At 39.2% G+C, this 15,090-nt stretch overlaps 1 protein-coding gene across 1 annotated transcript; it reads left to right on the forward strand.

Moving 5' to 3' along the window:
- The first annotated feature begins 557 nt into the window (after positions 1 to 557).
- On the forward strand, positions 558 to 12,484 carry cxcl12b (chemokine (C-X-C motif) ligand 12b (stromal cell-derived factor 1)). The gene is made up of 4 exons (XM_030734701.1): positions 558 to 725; positions 3,031 to 3,148; positions 7,269 to 7,352; positions 9,325 to 12,484. Exons 1-4 carry the CDS (start codon positions 659 to 661, stop codon positions 9,362 to 9,364), a joined length of 309 nt encoding a protein of 102 aa, XP_030590561.1. The 5' UTR covers positions 558 to 658; the 3' UTR covers positions 9,365 to 12,484.
- The last annotated feature ends 2,606 nt before the right edge of the window (positions 12,485 to 15,090 follow it).

Below are 15,090 nucleotides of genomic sequence, written 5' to 3' on the forward strand. Positions count from 1 at the left end.
AACCAGGCGCCATGGACAGGAGCCCAGCCAGATGACAGTCAGCAAGTGAGAAAATGAGAACGACACAGAAACAATGGCGCATGGAGAGAGAGAGCGTCAAATACGCAACAGGCAGCTGACATATAAAACAATATTAGTCCAAATGCAGGGAGATCTGCCTCTTACAAGCGTCTGCAGTGACTAGTGGAACATGCTTGTACTGTGTTCTATATGCATGTGTGTGGCAGATGGCGAGAAAAGGTGAAGGGAATAAATGGAAGAAGGGTAAGAAAAGTACAACAAAGAAGATTGAATAGACACAATGAAGCAATGCTGAGCGAAAATGGCTGAAAAATTTGCAAGAAATTAGTTTAGAGGAAGGAAACTGCCCTAAGACTTTCTCCTTGACTCCCAGCCAATGCATTTACCATCGAGGAAGCTTCTACTGAGTCGCTGCCGCTCCCTCTTTCTCCTGACCAGCCCTGCCCTCCCCTCCGTCTCCCCTCATGCGGGGGTCCCCTCCTCCCTCAATAGAAAATGGGACTCCCTCTCCCTGCTCACTTTCTCCCTCCCGTCTGAAGATTTAACACAGCGCAGACCGAAGCTGGCGGCCACAGTCGTGTCCTGGATTGTAACAGAGAAAGAGAGCAGCCCTCCTGCAGCCCGTAAGCCCACCGCCATGGACGTCAAACTGCTGGCACTGCTGGCTCTGCTGGCCGTGGCCACACAAGTGCCGACCTCCAACGGTGAGTCCAGAAAAGGGACATCAGCCCCTTACTTGACTTTAAATGGTTCAGAAAGATTGCTGACATCATTTTAATTTTGCTTAATTTAGATTCTTAAGATGCTGGAGCTTCTGACATTTGGATTTTTCTTGGCTATATACGATAGCATTTTCTGGATCAAGTTTATTTAAGAAACAGGTTTTAATAACATTTTTTTTTTTTATGTTTATAATTGATGTTGCCTTCATGGTAAATATCTTGTTGCAAGACTGTTGAACTCCAGCTCTTGGATCACCTGCTTTATTTATACTTTGATGGATTTTTAGACAGAAAATTAGGCAGCAGAGTGGATTGATTTTCCAAAATGACGTATTCGTCAACTAAATAACTACAAAGAAAGAACTGAAATTACTTGGAGAGTAAATTAAATACAAGAGTTTTTTTTTAGTGAAGGTCAAGCGCCAAATCTTCTCTTCTAAAGGTTTGTTTGTTTGTATTTGGGTTTATGGAAACAAACAGAACAAAATTTATTATTTCTAAGAATTAGAAAATTAAACTTGAATAAAAATAATTATCCATTGCAGGTCTTGATCTGTGGTGCTCAGAGAAGTTGTGAGTAGAGAAAATATATTGATATTATTCAGAATCCCAAAAAACTGTTGCAGCCTTTTTAAACAAACAGCATGTCAGGTTTTCCAGTTTGGGGGCTAAGATCTTATATTAAATGTAAAGTGCGGCCTCTGCAGTGACACCACATTTATCTCCCACATGTTAACCTTGGTGGGGAACAAGACGGGGTGTTGAGTTGCCTAGCAGGATTTATCCTAAGCTTGTTGTTTCTGCCCCACCAAGAGCTCAGGTTGAATATTCAAGAGCTGGATGTAGATGTGTGTATTTGCCTTTTCTGTCTGCATTCTTATAATTAGTTTCTAATTAGGGATAAATCTGCAGTGGACACATGCTTCTGGCCGTGGTGCTGCATGCTGCATAATGATCCCTTAGTTCCCATGAGAAAAGACCCTGAATGGGTGTGAATCCTCACAGTGGTATTACTGAGGATTTAGCCATTTGTGGCAGGACATTTGGTGTGTCTTTATGAAAAAAAAAACGAATATATTGAACCCCGAAAAAAATAAAAAAGGCTGATGCACCTGACTTTTAATTTGGAAATTTATGTAGGCAGGGCATGGCTGGTGCAGAGAGTGAGTTTTTGCACTTTGCTTTGTTCAGCTCTGTTATATTTTATAATTCTCTGAAGAACACTTTGAGCTTCGGTTTTCAATTCATTTTATTTCCATTCAAAGCCCACTAATGATGCAATTAAAGGGAATTAGGCTGGCTTCTTTTTAAGTTTTATTGTAAGGCAGGTTTTTCTTCATCTTTTCCCTCAGAATTTTACAACCCTAATCATTTCTTTCATTTTCAAACTTTTAAGGAAGCATTTAGTGTTATTACTGTGCAACTGCAGTCCTCAGGGCACCGACAGGCCTCCATGGAAGCACAAGGGTGATTTGTAATCATTTTAAGAATGTACTCCACACAGGCTGCTGATGCCGTCTGAGCTGCAGAGGGTTCTTTCATAGAGGAGGTGAATATTGGAACTTGAATGTTGAGGACCCTTCTCCTTTAGAGTGGCTGGGCTGAATGCTCCAGGAGTGAAAAGCTAAAATTCCACATGCGTGCGTGTGTGAGTGAGAGAGAGAGGGTGGTCAGAAAGAGCTAATCTCTTTTTAATGAGCGTGTTGTTCAGAGAAATAGCAGGTAAACTTCTACATTCCCATGCTTTGTTAAGATTTGTTACAGTAGATTAAACATGCTTTTAATTTGTCCGCTGAGGCAAAAGGTACGTTTAATCACAACCCGAATGAATTAGAAGCTGCTGTGTTTGATTTTGGACTTTGATTCAAGTTGATGTAGGTATTTGAATCCTCATTTGAACCAGAATGACCCAGTATTAGACGCCGCTGCTCATTTCATCCACTATGATCTGAGGGCGTTTTCTTTGACAAGTTAATAGAATTATTTATCTTGAAGTCCATTGTCTGCCACATCTTACTGCCTTGCACAGCGGCACATGAGCGATACTGAACGTGTCTCTGTGTACTGATTTCTCTGTTGTTCACAAAAGCTTGTTAAGCATTTCTTGCTCTTACATATTAAAATAAGGCAGGTGCTGCTTTGTCTGTGTGACATTTGGATCCTAAAGAATACTTAAGAATAGGAACAGCGATTACTTTTTAGCATTTTAACAGCCCAGTCTCTTGATTTTTGTTGCATTTTCTGGCCTTTGTGCTAATTTGCAATTTTTCTTGTCCACTGCGTGTAGCAAAGCCCATCAGTCTGGTTGAGCGTTGCTGGTGTCGCTCCACTCTCAACACTGTTCCTCAGCGCTCCATCAAAGAGCTCAAGTTTCTCCACACGCCCAACTGCCCCTTCCAAGTCATGTAAGTAAAGGGGTTTCATGTTGCAGGGGTGATTGACTTCAATAAATGCATTTCCTGGTGTAATTATCTGATGACTGTTTTAATGAGTCTGCCACTCGTGTGGCCCGTTTAAGCAGATTCTTTCAGATTTCAGTGTGCTGAGGTTCATATGGGTGCTGCTTTTATATATTAAGTGAAGTCAAACTTCTTAAAATCTAGAAATCCGTCCCAGTAATTTCGACTCAGATCTCATGCATGGCATAAACTCAAGAATCTGCTGGGTGATAATGCAGGTTGATGTTCATGTTACTATTTAGTATTTCAATTTAATAAGTCAGTCATCAGTTTTTTTTTCTTCCCAGTATTCATGAAGAGACAGCCACTTAAACTGAAATTATGCCAAAAGGACCACAAAAAAGGCTTTAAAAATTATCATAATAGCAAATGCATGTCAGTGATTTCATCCCATTTTATTTGTGTACAATTTACAAAAGGCCACTTTTTGAAGTGTAAATGATTTTTTCTGGTCTATCTAAGCCAATGCCGTTCATCAACAAGAGGAAACAGAAATAACTGTAATTCACTGATGATGTGTGAGGTATGTCTGTGGTATGGTGTTAATATACTTCTAGCCTTTCCTGAGTGAGCGGGCTGATTTTAAAACAACACAATCCACTCAGAGAGAGGAAAGCGCTAACGGTCAGAGCTCGAGGGGGCCATTTATGTTTAGCAAAGGAAGCAATAATTAAGGGTCAAAGTGATTACCTTTGTATTTCTGTTGACCTCTTGTGTCCCTCGTCTACTTTTTCTTTTTTTCCTTTCCCAGCAATGTTGAGTATAATTTCACTGGTCTGGAACACATTAACCAAAAAAAAAAAAAATCCTGAATTTGTTAGCTATAGAAAATCTGGCTGGCAGAAGCCTCAAGGCCAAAAGGCTAAAACACTGGGGGCTTCTACCAAAAAAGAGGAAGGGGGCTAGTGATGGTTGGAAGCGGTAACCGAATGGCAAAAGGTCAGAAAGGGCACACAGTCCTGTGGCCAGGCTATAAACTCCCTCTAACCTCCTTCCAGAAAACTGCCAGAGGAGTCAAGAAGTCATTCAGACAAGGAACCCACAAAGCGCTGCTCCGATATCTCTGTTGAGATGCATGAAATAAAGCCAGTAACATGACACCCTCTTTCCCCCCAAAAAACCTCCTCCTCTGTGTGCTCCACTGTGTGTGCCCTCAGCCCTTCACTCTAGCCTCAATCCCCCCCCCCCGCCTGCCAGACACACACACACACACACACACACACACACAGGCCACCACTGTTGGTATTAACTTGCTGTGAAGTAATTACTACCTGCTGCTTTTGATACTCCAGCCGAGTCAGTTAGGGTTTAGCCTGTCAGTTGGTCCAGTCAGGCAGACAGATCAACAGGATGAAGGAAGAAACATCAAAACAACAGAGGGTTTCCGAACGGATGAGCTGGCAACCCCTAAAAAAAACACAAAAAAAAGTGTGTGTGCATGGGAGGGGGACACCCCAGGAGGAAAAGCAAACACAGGTCCAGTTACTGAGCTGTTTGGCCTCCTGACTACCATGTTGTCTGAGGGATTTGGGCTCAGACTTATGCTCCTAAACAGCTCTTTTAAGTTGAGGGGCCATTTGCTCATGGGCCTCTAAATGTGGTGAGGAATAAGGGAGTTGGTATATCGGAAGGGGGGGGTAAGCAAAGGGGGATTTACAAATTGAATACGAAAGCAGTGTGTTTAATTTACAGAGATGTGTGATAGTGAGACGGAGGGAGGAGAATCTGAAGCAGTGAGGTCCTACACCTCTGAGCTGTTAACTCTCATACACAACCTTTTGCCACAGAGGTGTGACATCCACATGTTTGGAGCAGGGCAAGACCCCCCCCCCCCCCCCCCCCCTTCCCAATCACCCCATCAGGTCTGAAACTCACCCAGAGTCAGTGAATGACAACAGAACAAATCCTCTCCTAAATATCTGGCTTAACTCTCTATTAAGAGGCCAGACATCAACACACTCTGTGACCGCCCTGCAACGCCAGCTGGATCCTGATGGGGAAATTATCTGTGAAAATTTTATATTTTGGAGAATGAAAGGGTATTAAAAGTCATTCATTTTACTTTACATAAAGTGTTGAGGGTCAAGCAACACTTAACTTATTTTAAAAATATACTTTTTTATATATAGAATTATACTAGAATTTCTACTCTGTAATGATATACTCAAATGATTTAAGAGTGGTGGCAAAAGCTATTGATGCCATTGTTAAATTGCCCCTTTTAAAACTTTTACATGAAACCAGTCTGATCAAAAAGCTTTCCCACGTGTAAGGTTTATATCAGACTATGTGTAAAGATGTTTAGTGTGCTGTGCAGAGACAGCTTTACAAGTCATACAGTACAGTGTGATCTGTGATATTAGCCTCCCCCCTCAGCTGTCCTTGAGTAGAAACAGAGAGCTGTGATTTTTTTTTTCCGCAGAGCAGACGGTGACAGCCTGTTATATGCAGTAATCCTCCGGCTTTGAGCTTGGATGTGTTGTTTGAGGTGCAGAGATTTTCAGAAGTGTTTCTGAGCTTGGCCCTCGTAGAGTTCATCCTGACATGTTGTCCTCATTTCACTTACGATTTATTCAACAACAGATGAACCATAAACACTGAGTGGCTATTTTTGTTCCAATTATGGTTAAAAATGCAAGTTAGCTGTAAATAGCTGTTACATTAAACAACGCTGGTGTATTTTTTTTAAGATGGCAACTTGTTAGAAGTACCAATCCTCTGGTTTTAATTGTAATGATGCTGTAAGGTGTTTTGTGTTTTTTTGCATTAGTAAAAAATTTATATTTACTGATTTATTAACCAGAGACAAAGATATATACTTACCGTCTTTGGGGAGTATATATGTTCTAGTGGGTCCTGACAGTCCATACCAGTGAGTGTTTAGGTTTTATTTAAATTTGTAATTCACTAACAATAACTAATACAATGGAAGTGCGCCTAACAATAATGTTAGCTGCGTGCATCCCAGTGACTAACAACACTTGACTGGTAATCATCGTGTTAAACGTAACCACACACAACCACAAGGGCTGTGCACCGAAGAGAACCAGTGAAGGAGGTTAGATGAGCTTCTTTAAGGATACATTAAAATGCAGGCCACGCTTTGTTGAGGTTCCTGAGAAGTCTTGTTACAGTTTAGTTAACCGCACAGCTGAAAAAGGAGATAAAATCTCTGCACTGTACACCACTGCAGGCCGCTGAGCTACAAAGGAGGCCTGAATCTGAAGCTGTAACCCTTATATGTCCTTGAAAGTGATTCATTGCTTGTGAGTTTGGTTTGGACTTAAAACACTTTGATTCCACGTTATCTCTGCTACTCCTGCTTTTATGCAGAAACCAGGATAAGTGTAGAAAAAAACATACTGCATGAGCAAACGCAGGAGAATGTGGCAACAAAAACATATCCCATCCATCTACACCCCATTCTGGAAATATACAGGTAGTTTTTTTAAACTTACTAATTTAGTAAAATTAAGGCCAAGTTAATGTTTTTAAACTGTTGTTTAACTTAAATAGTTTCTATGGTTCTCCTTCTTTGCCTGTTTGTCACTCCAGACAGCTGGCTACCAGCATGGGCACAGATAGACACATTCAGTTTGGGCTCTTGGGTTCCTCTCTCAGGAAATTTTGAGCCTCAGACGCTTCACTTCCTGCATCCTAATTAATATTGTGGTGCTAATTTGTACCTTCTTCTGCATCAATTTTTGGTGGAGATGTTTATATAAAGAAAAAAATCAAGAACCCCGTAATAGTTCAACAAAAAACAACATATGAAACATAATGCAACAAGGCTCCCGTGCATTCTGTACTGGTTTCAAATAACAATTCTCAAATGTTGTCAGAAAATTAGGATTAAAGTCAACCAATCAAAACACAGACAACATTGTATATACTGATACTGATAAATTAAAGCAAACAGCTTTCCTATTGCACATTCAGATGAAGTTAAGACATCAAATAATCACTGTATTAAAAGGACGCTCGTGCTGTGTTTTCAAGGTTGCACCATTTTGGCACAATGTGCTGTGTAGTCAAATCAATTCATACTTTTTTTTTTCTTCCACAGTGCAAAGCTGAAGAGCAACAGGGAGGTTTGCATCAACCCTGAGACCAAATGGCTGCAGCAGTACTTAAAGAATGCCATTAACAAGTAAGAAACCCCCTTCTATCTATCTAGGAATGGTATGAGCATCACTGACAAAGTCAGAAATGAAATATGGTGCCCTTCTCCAACTAAGTTTAAAGCTTGCAAATAAGTGTTCAAAACATGGCAGTTTCTCAGTTCCCCTACTGACAATTAGTCTCTGAAATTGGTGACATGGTTGATGTAAGCCACTGAGTTATTATCTGTGAAATAATTAGCATCAAGTAAGCTCAGTGATAAATCTGCCACTGGCTTGTCTGCTTCCTTTTTTCTCATAAGCATGTCTGAGAAAGTCAGCCAAGTCAGTGTACTCATATTATACCAAGACTAATTTTAAATCCTAAGAAAAAATAATAAGTAAAAAAAAATCATATAATTCTAATCATGAATTGCACATCTATAAAAAAAAGCTGTTCTGTTGGCAAGCAGCACTATGGGAGTACAAACTGCAGTAAAAACTGCAGTAGCTGTTTCAGTTTTTAATGGGCTATGCAGTAAATATTTGTCTTTCACATTAAAAAAAAAAAATGTTCCCAACATATCTGGTGGTGATTATTGCCAGGCTGCATGTCTGCTTCTTGAAACACTTAAAAATGCACAATGTGAAAACAAATAATAAAGGAATATCTGAGGATTTGCAAGACATTGTGTATTATTTTAGGACCTCAGTGACTGCAGATTTTTTTTTAAAGCAGTCTGAATACAGTCATTGTCATAGTTCATTGAAGCTGGCATGTGGTGCAGCAGCAAACAATCTGTCATACGCACCAAATCAGCCTTTCATATTTAGACTGCTATGTTTCATGGGCTTCTGTATGTCAACCAAGACTCCCCTTAGGGTTGGGTCAGATTCACATCTACATCTTTATTTGGAATTTTCACCTATTTTGCATATCCAAAAATAGTCAGTCACAGAAAACTTTAAGACCAAAATGCATATAAGAAACTTTCACAATTTCTGAAACCACGCTTCTTTAACATGTAACTAAACGCATCCTAATACAGCTGGTGTAAGTATGAGAGGTTAAGAGTTGAATATGCATTGCACATCATAACTGTCAAGCAAAACTTTCCACTCACTGCCTGAAAAGCCACCATATTTCAGCTTTTTCCACAAGGCATTTTGGGCTGACAGTTGAGGTTTTACATACACCGCTGTTACTGGTTCTTTTTCATTTTTTGTCCATTGTTACGCTATATTCAGGCATTCGAAACACAGCAGTAGCCAAGAATATTTCTTATTTAATCAGAAGAACAGTGTTCGGCTGTGCTCACATAGCGCTTACAGAAACACATATTTCTAATGATCAATTAGCCTTTTAACATGACAGATTTTGCAGCGGGGAACAAATGGGACATTAGACCACAATGATTGATGCTAAAAAAGAGCCTCTAAGCTCCAATGTAGGCACCCTCCCATCCCCTACCCCCCCCAAAAACACAAATGATTTATTAATGATTCTCTTAATGATTAACTGATCAATCCAGTAAATCCAAAGGTTTGCATAACTCAGATGTTCACCTTTAGCCAATGCAAACGACCTCTGGATTTGCAAAGTGATGTTTCCCAGACACCACAATTCAAGCGTGGCAAACACAAACTTATAAAAATCATCAGAGAAATGAAAGATTTATGCTTGCAATTAGGCACACATAATATTCCACTAGAAGGCTTTACAAACTTCCTGATCTGTCTTCTTTCATTGGACAAAATTACATTTCACTCACATGCATCTTTTATATGAAAATCACCAGAAGTGCACAAAGGACTTGGCATGAGACTCATTATTGTATTCTAGAAATGCTCAAAATGAGAGGCAGTAATGAATGGAAAACCTTTAAAAACACAAATTTTACACTAAGTGCTGTTACAAAGACCAGAAATAGCTAAAAGATATGATAAGTTGAAATAGCATAAAGAAAATTATATATGAGAAATACTGTGCTTATGAGAATGTTGCCTTCTGAATCCTTCCAGGGTGAAGAAATCTAGAAGACGCACTAACAAGACAAACTAAACACAAGGGGAGTCACGAATGCCGTCCAGCCTGGTATTCCCGGGTCAAACCCCTGTACCTCCCCTGCTATGGATGAATGTACACACGCTGTATGTACCTGTCCAACTTTCTGGACTGCTTGCAGAACCTGCACTCCATCCCGAGCACCAACACTCCCTCAAGATTCCACTTGTTTCCCAACCTCCCTCATCCGGCAACAAATGTTAGCACCAAGTGCAATTTCACCTTGGAATGACGGACACACGTTGATGTCAAAAATATGTGCTGAGTACTGAGTGAATGGCGTGACAAAGAGTATGTGTGTGTGTGTGTGTGTGTGTGTGTGTGTGAGAATGTTGCATACATGAACACTGATTGTGTGCCTGTATATAATATTTTCTTGCATCACACAGCTATAAGGGAACAGTTCTAGCTCTCGTACAAGACTTTGTGAGTAATGCCACCATCATTTCACGTCAGATTAATTTTTAATAAAAGTTGCTGACTGAGGAAAAAATATTCACATCAACGTCCTCAGAAGAATTGCAGTTGGGACTTTGTTGCCAATTCCTGTTCTGTTATAACAAATGCGGTTTGGAAAAGAAATGTTGAAATTTCAGACACCAAAGAAAATTTTTCCAGGTCATGTTCATGTGACTTTATATTGTTCTACTCATTGTTTTAATGTATATATATTACTCAAATAAGGAATTTTTGGATGTGGGATTTCCAAACCTGAATGCAGAAGGCTTGTTCTGATTTGAGGTGATAGTGGCATTGCTCTGAGAGCAAAGGGTCATGGGATAGATTCAGGGAATGGCCAGTTGGGCAAACCATCCACAAGCTTTGGCTAACTGTAACACAGCAGAGCACCCTACCACAGCTCTGGCATCATCTTTGAGCTTGATGCAGGAACAGAGAGGAAGCTCACACAAACTACTAAGAAGCGCGCACTGATCTTATGGTGCTATTTGTTCAGTATAAAGGGTCAGAGCCATTGACATAACAGTTTTTTAGTGTTCATTTTATGTTAGATTTAAGATTATGACCCTCAGTGTTTTAAATAAAACGCAGTATGTTCTGATCTTAAGGCTTAAAGCGCTGTTGTTGGGAGTGAAAAATGAAATGGAAAGCTATTATTAGCTGATTTTAAGGCCATACTTTACTGATAAAGACTACAAAGAAATAAAACACTTATCAATGCAGCTTTTTTTTTTCACTGATTGAACATATTAGTGAAGAGAGACCAAATATTTATGCACCATCAAGAAACACGAGCCACAAATCACAACTTTCTATTTCATGGATTTTTAGGTAAAGCAGGTAGCAGGTCATTACAATTCATAACAGTTTACACTTTGACAACATAAGTAGTTACCTGCAGTGCTTTCATATACCAACACCTGTCCTTAGTAGGAATGAAAAGCTACTAAACTGTCACAAATCGCCGAAAGATAAATGCCTCACAGGGAATGTTCACAGTGGCAAAGAGAACAGTTTTAATTACCAGTTTTTATATACGTGTGAGCCACTTTATGATCATTTTTTTTAACATAATTGCTTTATTTTTATATTGAGTATAATCTTGCAAACTGTTTTTGTAATGCAATGTACAGCAGGCAGAAACTACTAAATGAAGGTCATTCATTAAAGAGCTAGAAACAGTATCTGACTTCATTTTTGAGGATTCATGCAATATTTCACATATATGTAAAAGTCTGTTATGCACAGTATGCAACACATATACATTACTATTACTAGCATTTTCTTTAGATTATAGATTATGATCAAACTAAATGTTGTTCTGAGTTTGTTCATATTGTTTCCTTATCAGTCTCAGATGCAGAAAGTGTGACTTAAATCAAATTCAGTCCAACCTGCAGTGATTGAAAGCAAAAGCCATTGTCGCTGTGTTGCACGTGTCAGGAAACTATTCAGCGCAGCCCACCAGTTGTCCCCATCAACCACATGATTTGAGGATTTTTTTTAAGTTTTACTTAAGTTGATGTATGATATGTCAAAAGAACTGCTGGGCCCAAAACAGAATAAAGACTCTGAGTTTAGATCCAAGAGGCCAGCATGTGCTTTCAATCTGGACACTCCCAGCACCCCACAGGCTTTCTTTTCAGTTTCACTAAACTGCTGCCATGCCGCGAAACTGTTTTGTTTTGTTTTGTTTTCTCCCAGAAAATCATTATGGAAGTCCAAGTGCTTGTGGTCACTGTTATTGTCAGTGTTTTGTTTTATATGGTCTACTTACTGAATGGCAGGTTATGGTGATAATCTTATCAATTTGGAGCTAATGGTGCAGCAGTCCTGTAAGTGTAATTCACTTCTCGTGACTGTAATGGCCAAGAATCTTATATAATTATACTGATTTGTGTAAACACATTGCTTAATAAGCTAAAAGTGGGCTATTTTCCAAACACACTGATAGACAAAGATAAATCTTATTATTGTGTTAAACCACGATCACTCCATAATTAGTTAATGAAATATAGGGTTTCATCCACCTGTAGAAAAAGTCCAGCTTTTTCATTTATAATGTGATTATTATCTAAGTAACAGGACTAACTTTATTAAGCTAATAAGAAATATGTTAAAGAAACTATCAACAACATATCCTCTGTGTCACTCATGATTTATGTTCTTAAGATTCACATAATGTAATAAGTATTTAGTTGTATTAAATAGACGTTAAGTGCTGTTAAATTAGTCCGGTGGCCCCTGTGGAAACTTTTAGCCTGTGCAGTGTTAAATGCACTCTCACTAACCTGTCAGTACAGAGCATATTTTGTGGGATCAAATCATATCAGACAAAACTGTATTCCAGCACCATTATCACTGTGCAAATATATCTTTCAAAGACACTTTTCCTTGTGTTTAGACCAAATATATATTCAGGGTCGCAATTACTTGCCATTAGTGTGTTACTAAAATAACTGAAGTTGTATTTTACTTAGGACCCAAGACAATGTGAAATGACTTCATTTCTTTTGAGGCAGCTTCTGACACATTCTTCTATACATAAGATGTATTAGAGTATTACTCTGTATTTTCACTGATTGTAAACAAAGAGGCAGTATTTTAGCTTTGATATCATCCCCTTTTTTTCAATAAACTTATATCAAATAAAGATCAGTTATTTGTGTATTTGTCATTAATGATGATTTAAAGATGCGTTATATGAGTTTTGAGTAGGAGTGAAGTGGAGCTGGAGCCATATGAGCATCACATTAGAGCTGAGAGTCTTTCCTGTTAGATAAAGCTCAGCATTCACTCTTCTTTTAGGCTTTTTCACCTCTTTTAAGCAGCCTGTTCATTGTGGGACTGATGCACCGCTATCCTGCCTCACCCCACAATCCGCCTCTGTTAAAAGTACAGAGATGGATTGCTGCCATTGTTGTTGCAGCTTTAAGCCTGCAGAGCTGAACTGATGTCTGTGTGAAAGGGAGAGCTGGTGTGACAGCACTCACCACACTAGTCACCGGCACTGTCTTTGTACACAAGACCTCTGATGGATCTGAAAAAGCTGAAGCAGGACTGGTACTGCACTCTGTTTGTCTGGTGTAATGTAAACGAGCAATACGGTGCATAAAAGACAAAGCTGTATCAGAATTTCTCCAGCTTTAGAAGGAAAATCTGCTAAATCTTTTTCCAAAAATCCCTGGCATTCTTTGTGTATTTGCTTTGGAAATCTATGGCGTCTCATCTCCTGTGTTAAAAGAAAGAAAAAAACAAGCACAGACAACATCAACAATCACAGCGACATACAAATGATGAAAATATATACTGTGAATTTGACACATCCAGTCGAGTTTCTCAGCTTTTCAACAACCCAACATCAGTGTGACATTTATGCCGTGCAAACAAATTCAGTCTCAGTTCAGTACAGTGAATATGGCACACAGAGGTCAGTATATGAGGGAGTTCATATGCTGGTGAAAGGGGTTGCAAAGGGCTGAAAAAGCTGGTTTTGAATTTAATGGTATCAACTTCCAGCAGGCAGAAGACAGAAAAGGTGTATTTTTATTTTTGTTGAACAGTTGAACATATGCATTATATACACTGACTTAACTCCTAGACGGTCAGAATCAATTACGTTCAAGGCTTTGGTAGCAATCCACTCCACTTTTCTCCTAGTGTGACTGTCTGATGAAGTGTTTGTTGTGCCTGGCTGATGATGTAGAGGTAGATATAGAGATGTAATTCTGGGCTTTGAAATCAGTTCTTCTCCTTGTGTCTAAAATAATTTCCACTGATTTTGAGGTATTAAATATCAGATTGTTATTACTGCCAAATACACAACAATTCACCTCCTGCAACATTGGATATCATTATTTTTATTAATAAGTCCAATCATACTGGTGTCATTTATGCATTTGAATATGTTAGTGGTGTTTTAGTGGGCCAGCACGACTAGAATGTGTTGAGAAATGTCCTGGCAGACTGAGACGTTTTTTCTTTTCGGGAACTGTCATGAGTAGTTACTTACCCTGTTTGATGGTAATATTAAATGGCGGCACCACACCTCAGACAGGTGGAGTTCAATGAACTGCAGACCACACAAATCTCTCATAGAGAAAAAAAAAACAAAAAAACACTGGAGACTAGACTTCCTGTCGCAGGTTCACAAAAATCAACCTGCTCAAATGGAAAAGCAAAACCAGAACCTCACACAAACAGTCTTGCATTGCCTAGAACAACCACTTTAAGACTCAACCAATAATGCAAAGGGGCTATCATTTAACATTTTCCACCTTATAACTGAAAACCACTCTGCAAATTTTTGGGCACGATAAAGAGGAGCACAGCACATGTAACGCCTATTAGCATCCCTCTCTGATATTTTAATACCTGAGGTTTCAGAAGTATTCTTTTGTGCTGGTTCATTACTCCCCGTCTGCGACACCAGGGAGCCCGTGTAGCTTTAAAAAGCTGTCAGCTCTAATAAAGTGGAACCATGTAGAGCGGATTAATTTCATGGTACAGCTCTGTTCTCTGACCTCTGTGTAGATACATATGAGGAACGTGAGACATGATTTGGATGTGGACCAAGTGGTTTAGAGGGTCATAGTTACATGTTTGGGCCTTTTGGGCACATTCAGAAATGATTATGGGATTTCTATACTGTGCTTACTCAGCTGAGACCCAGGCACAACGGAGGTGCCTGACATACACACAGAATTCTTTAATAAGATGTATTTTTACTGACATATTGCTCTCATTCGACTCAACTAAAGAATCTGAAGGGGTTTTTACACCAAGAAAAAAAATCTAACCAAACATTAAGAGGCCTCAGGTCAGCCTGCGAAAGATTTTTAATAACGCTAGATAAAACATTACAAGCCAGTTGTGACTAATAAAATGTGTCCAGCGGGCTAATTAAAGCTGAATCAGACATGCATTGTCCAACCAAGAACAATAAAAGCACAGATTGATGAAGAGACATAGCAACACATGAAGCAGCAGAGCAAATGTTGACACAAATGGCTCAGGGGAAAGTGGACCTCACATACAGTTCAAGGAGGCAGTGATCTTGTGTATAAAATATGACACACATATTATATTACATAGTATCCCATGCCATCCTGTGTGTAACATTATGTTTACTTAAAAACTGTATATAAGATCCGTAAGTGACGCAGGAACTCCTTTGGCTCTATTTCATGAAAATATTGTAAGTAACTGCAAATGATTCTTCCACTTATGCGTGCCAGTCATCCCGCTTCTCCACCATTCCCTTT

This window comes from Archocentrus centrarchus, chromosome 1 (genome assembly GCF_007364275.1).
Source record: "Archocentrus centrarchus isolate MPI-CPG fArcCen1 chromosome 1, fArcCen1, whole genome shotgun sequence".
NCBI lineage: Eukaryota > Metazoa > Chordata > Actinopteri > Cichliformes > Cichlidae > Archocentrus > Archocentrus centrarchus.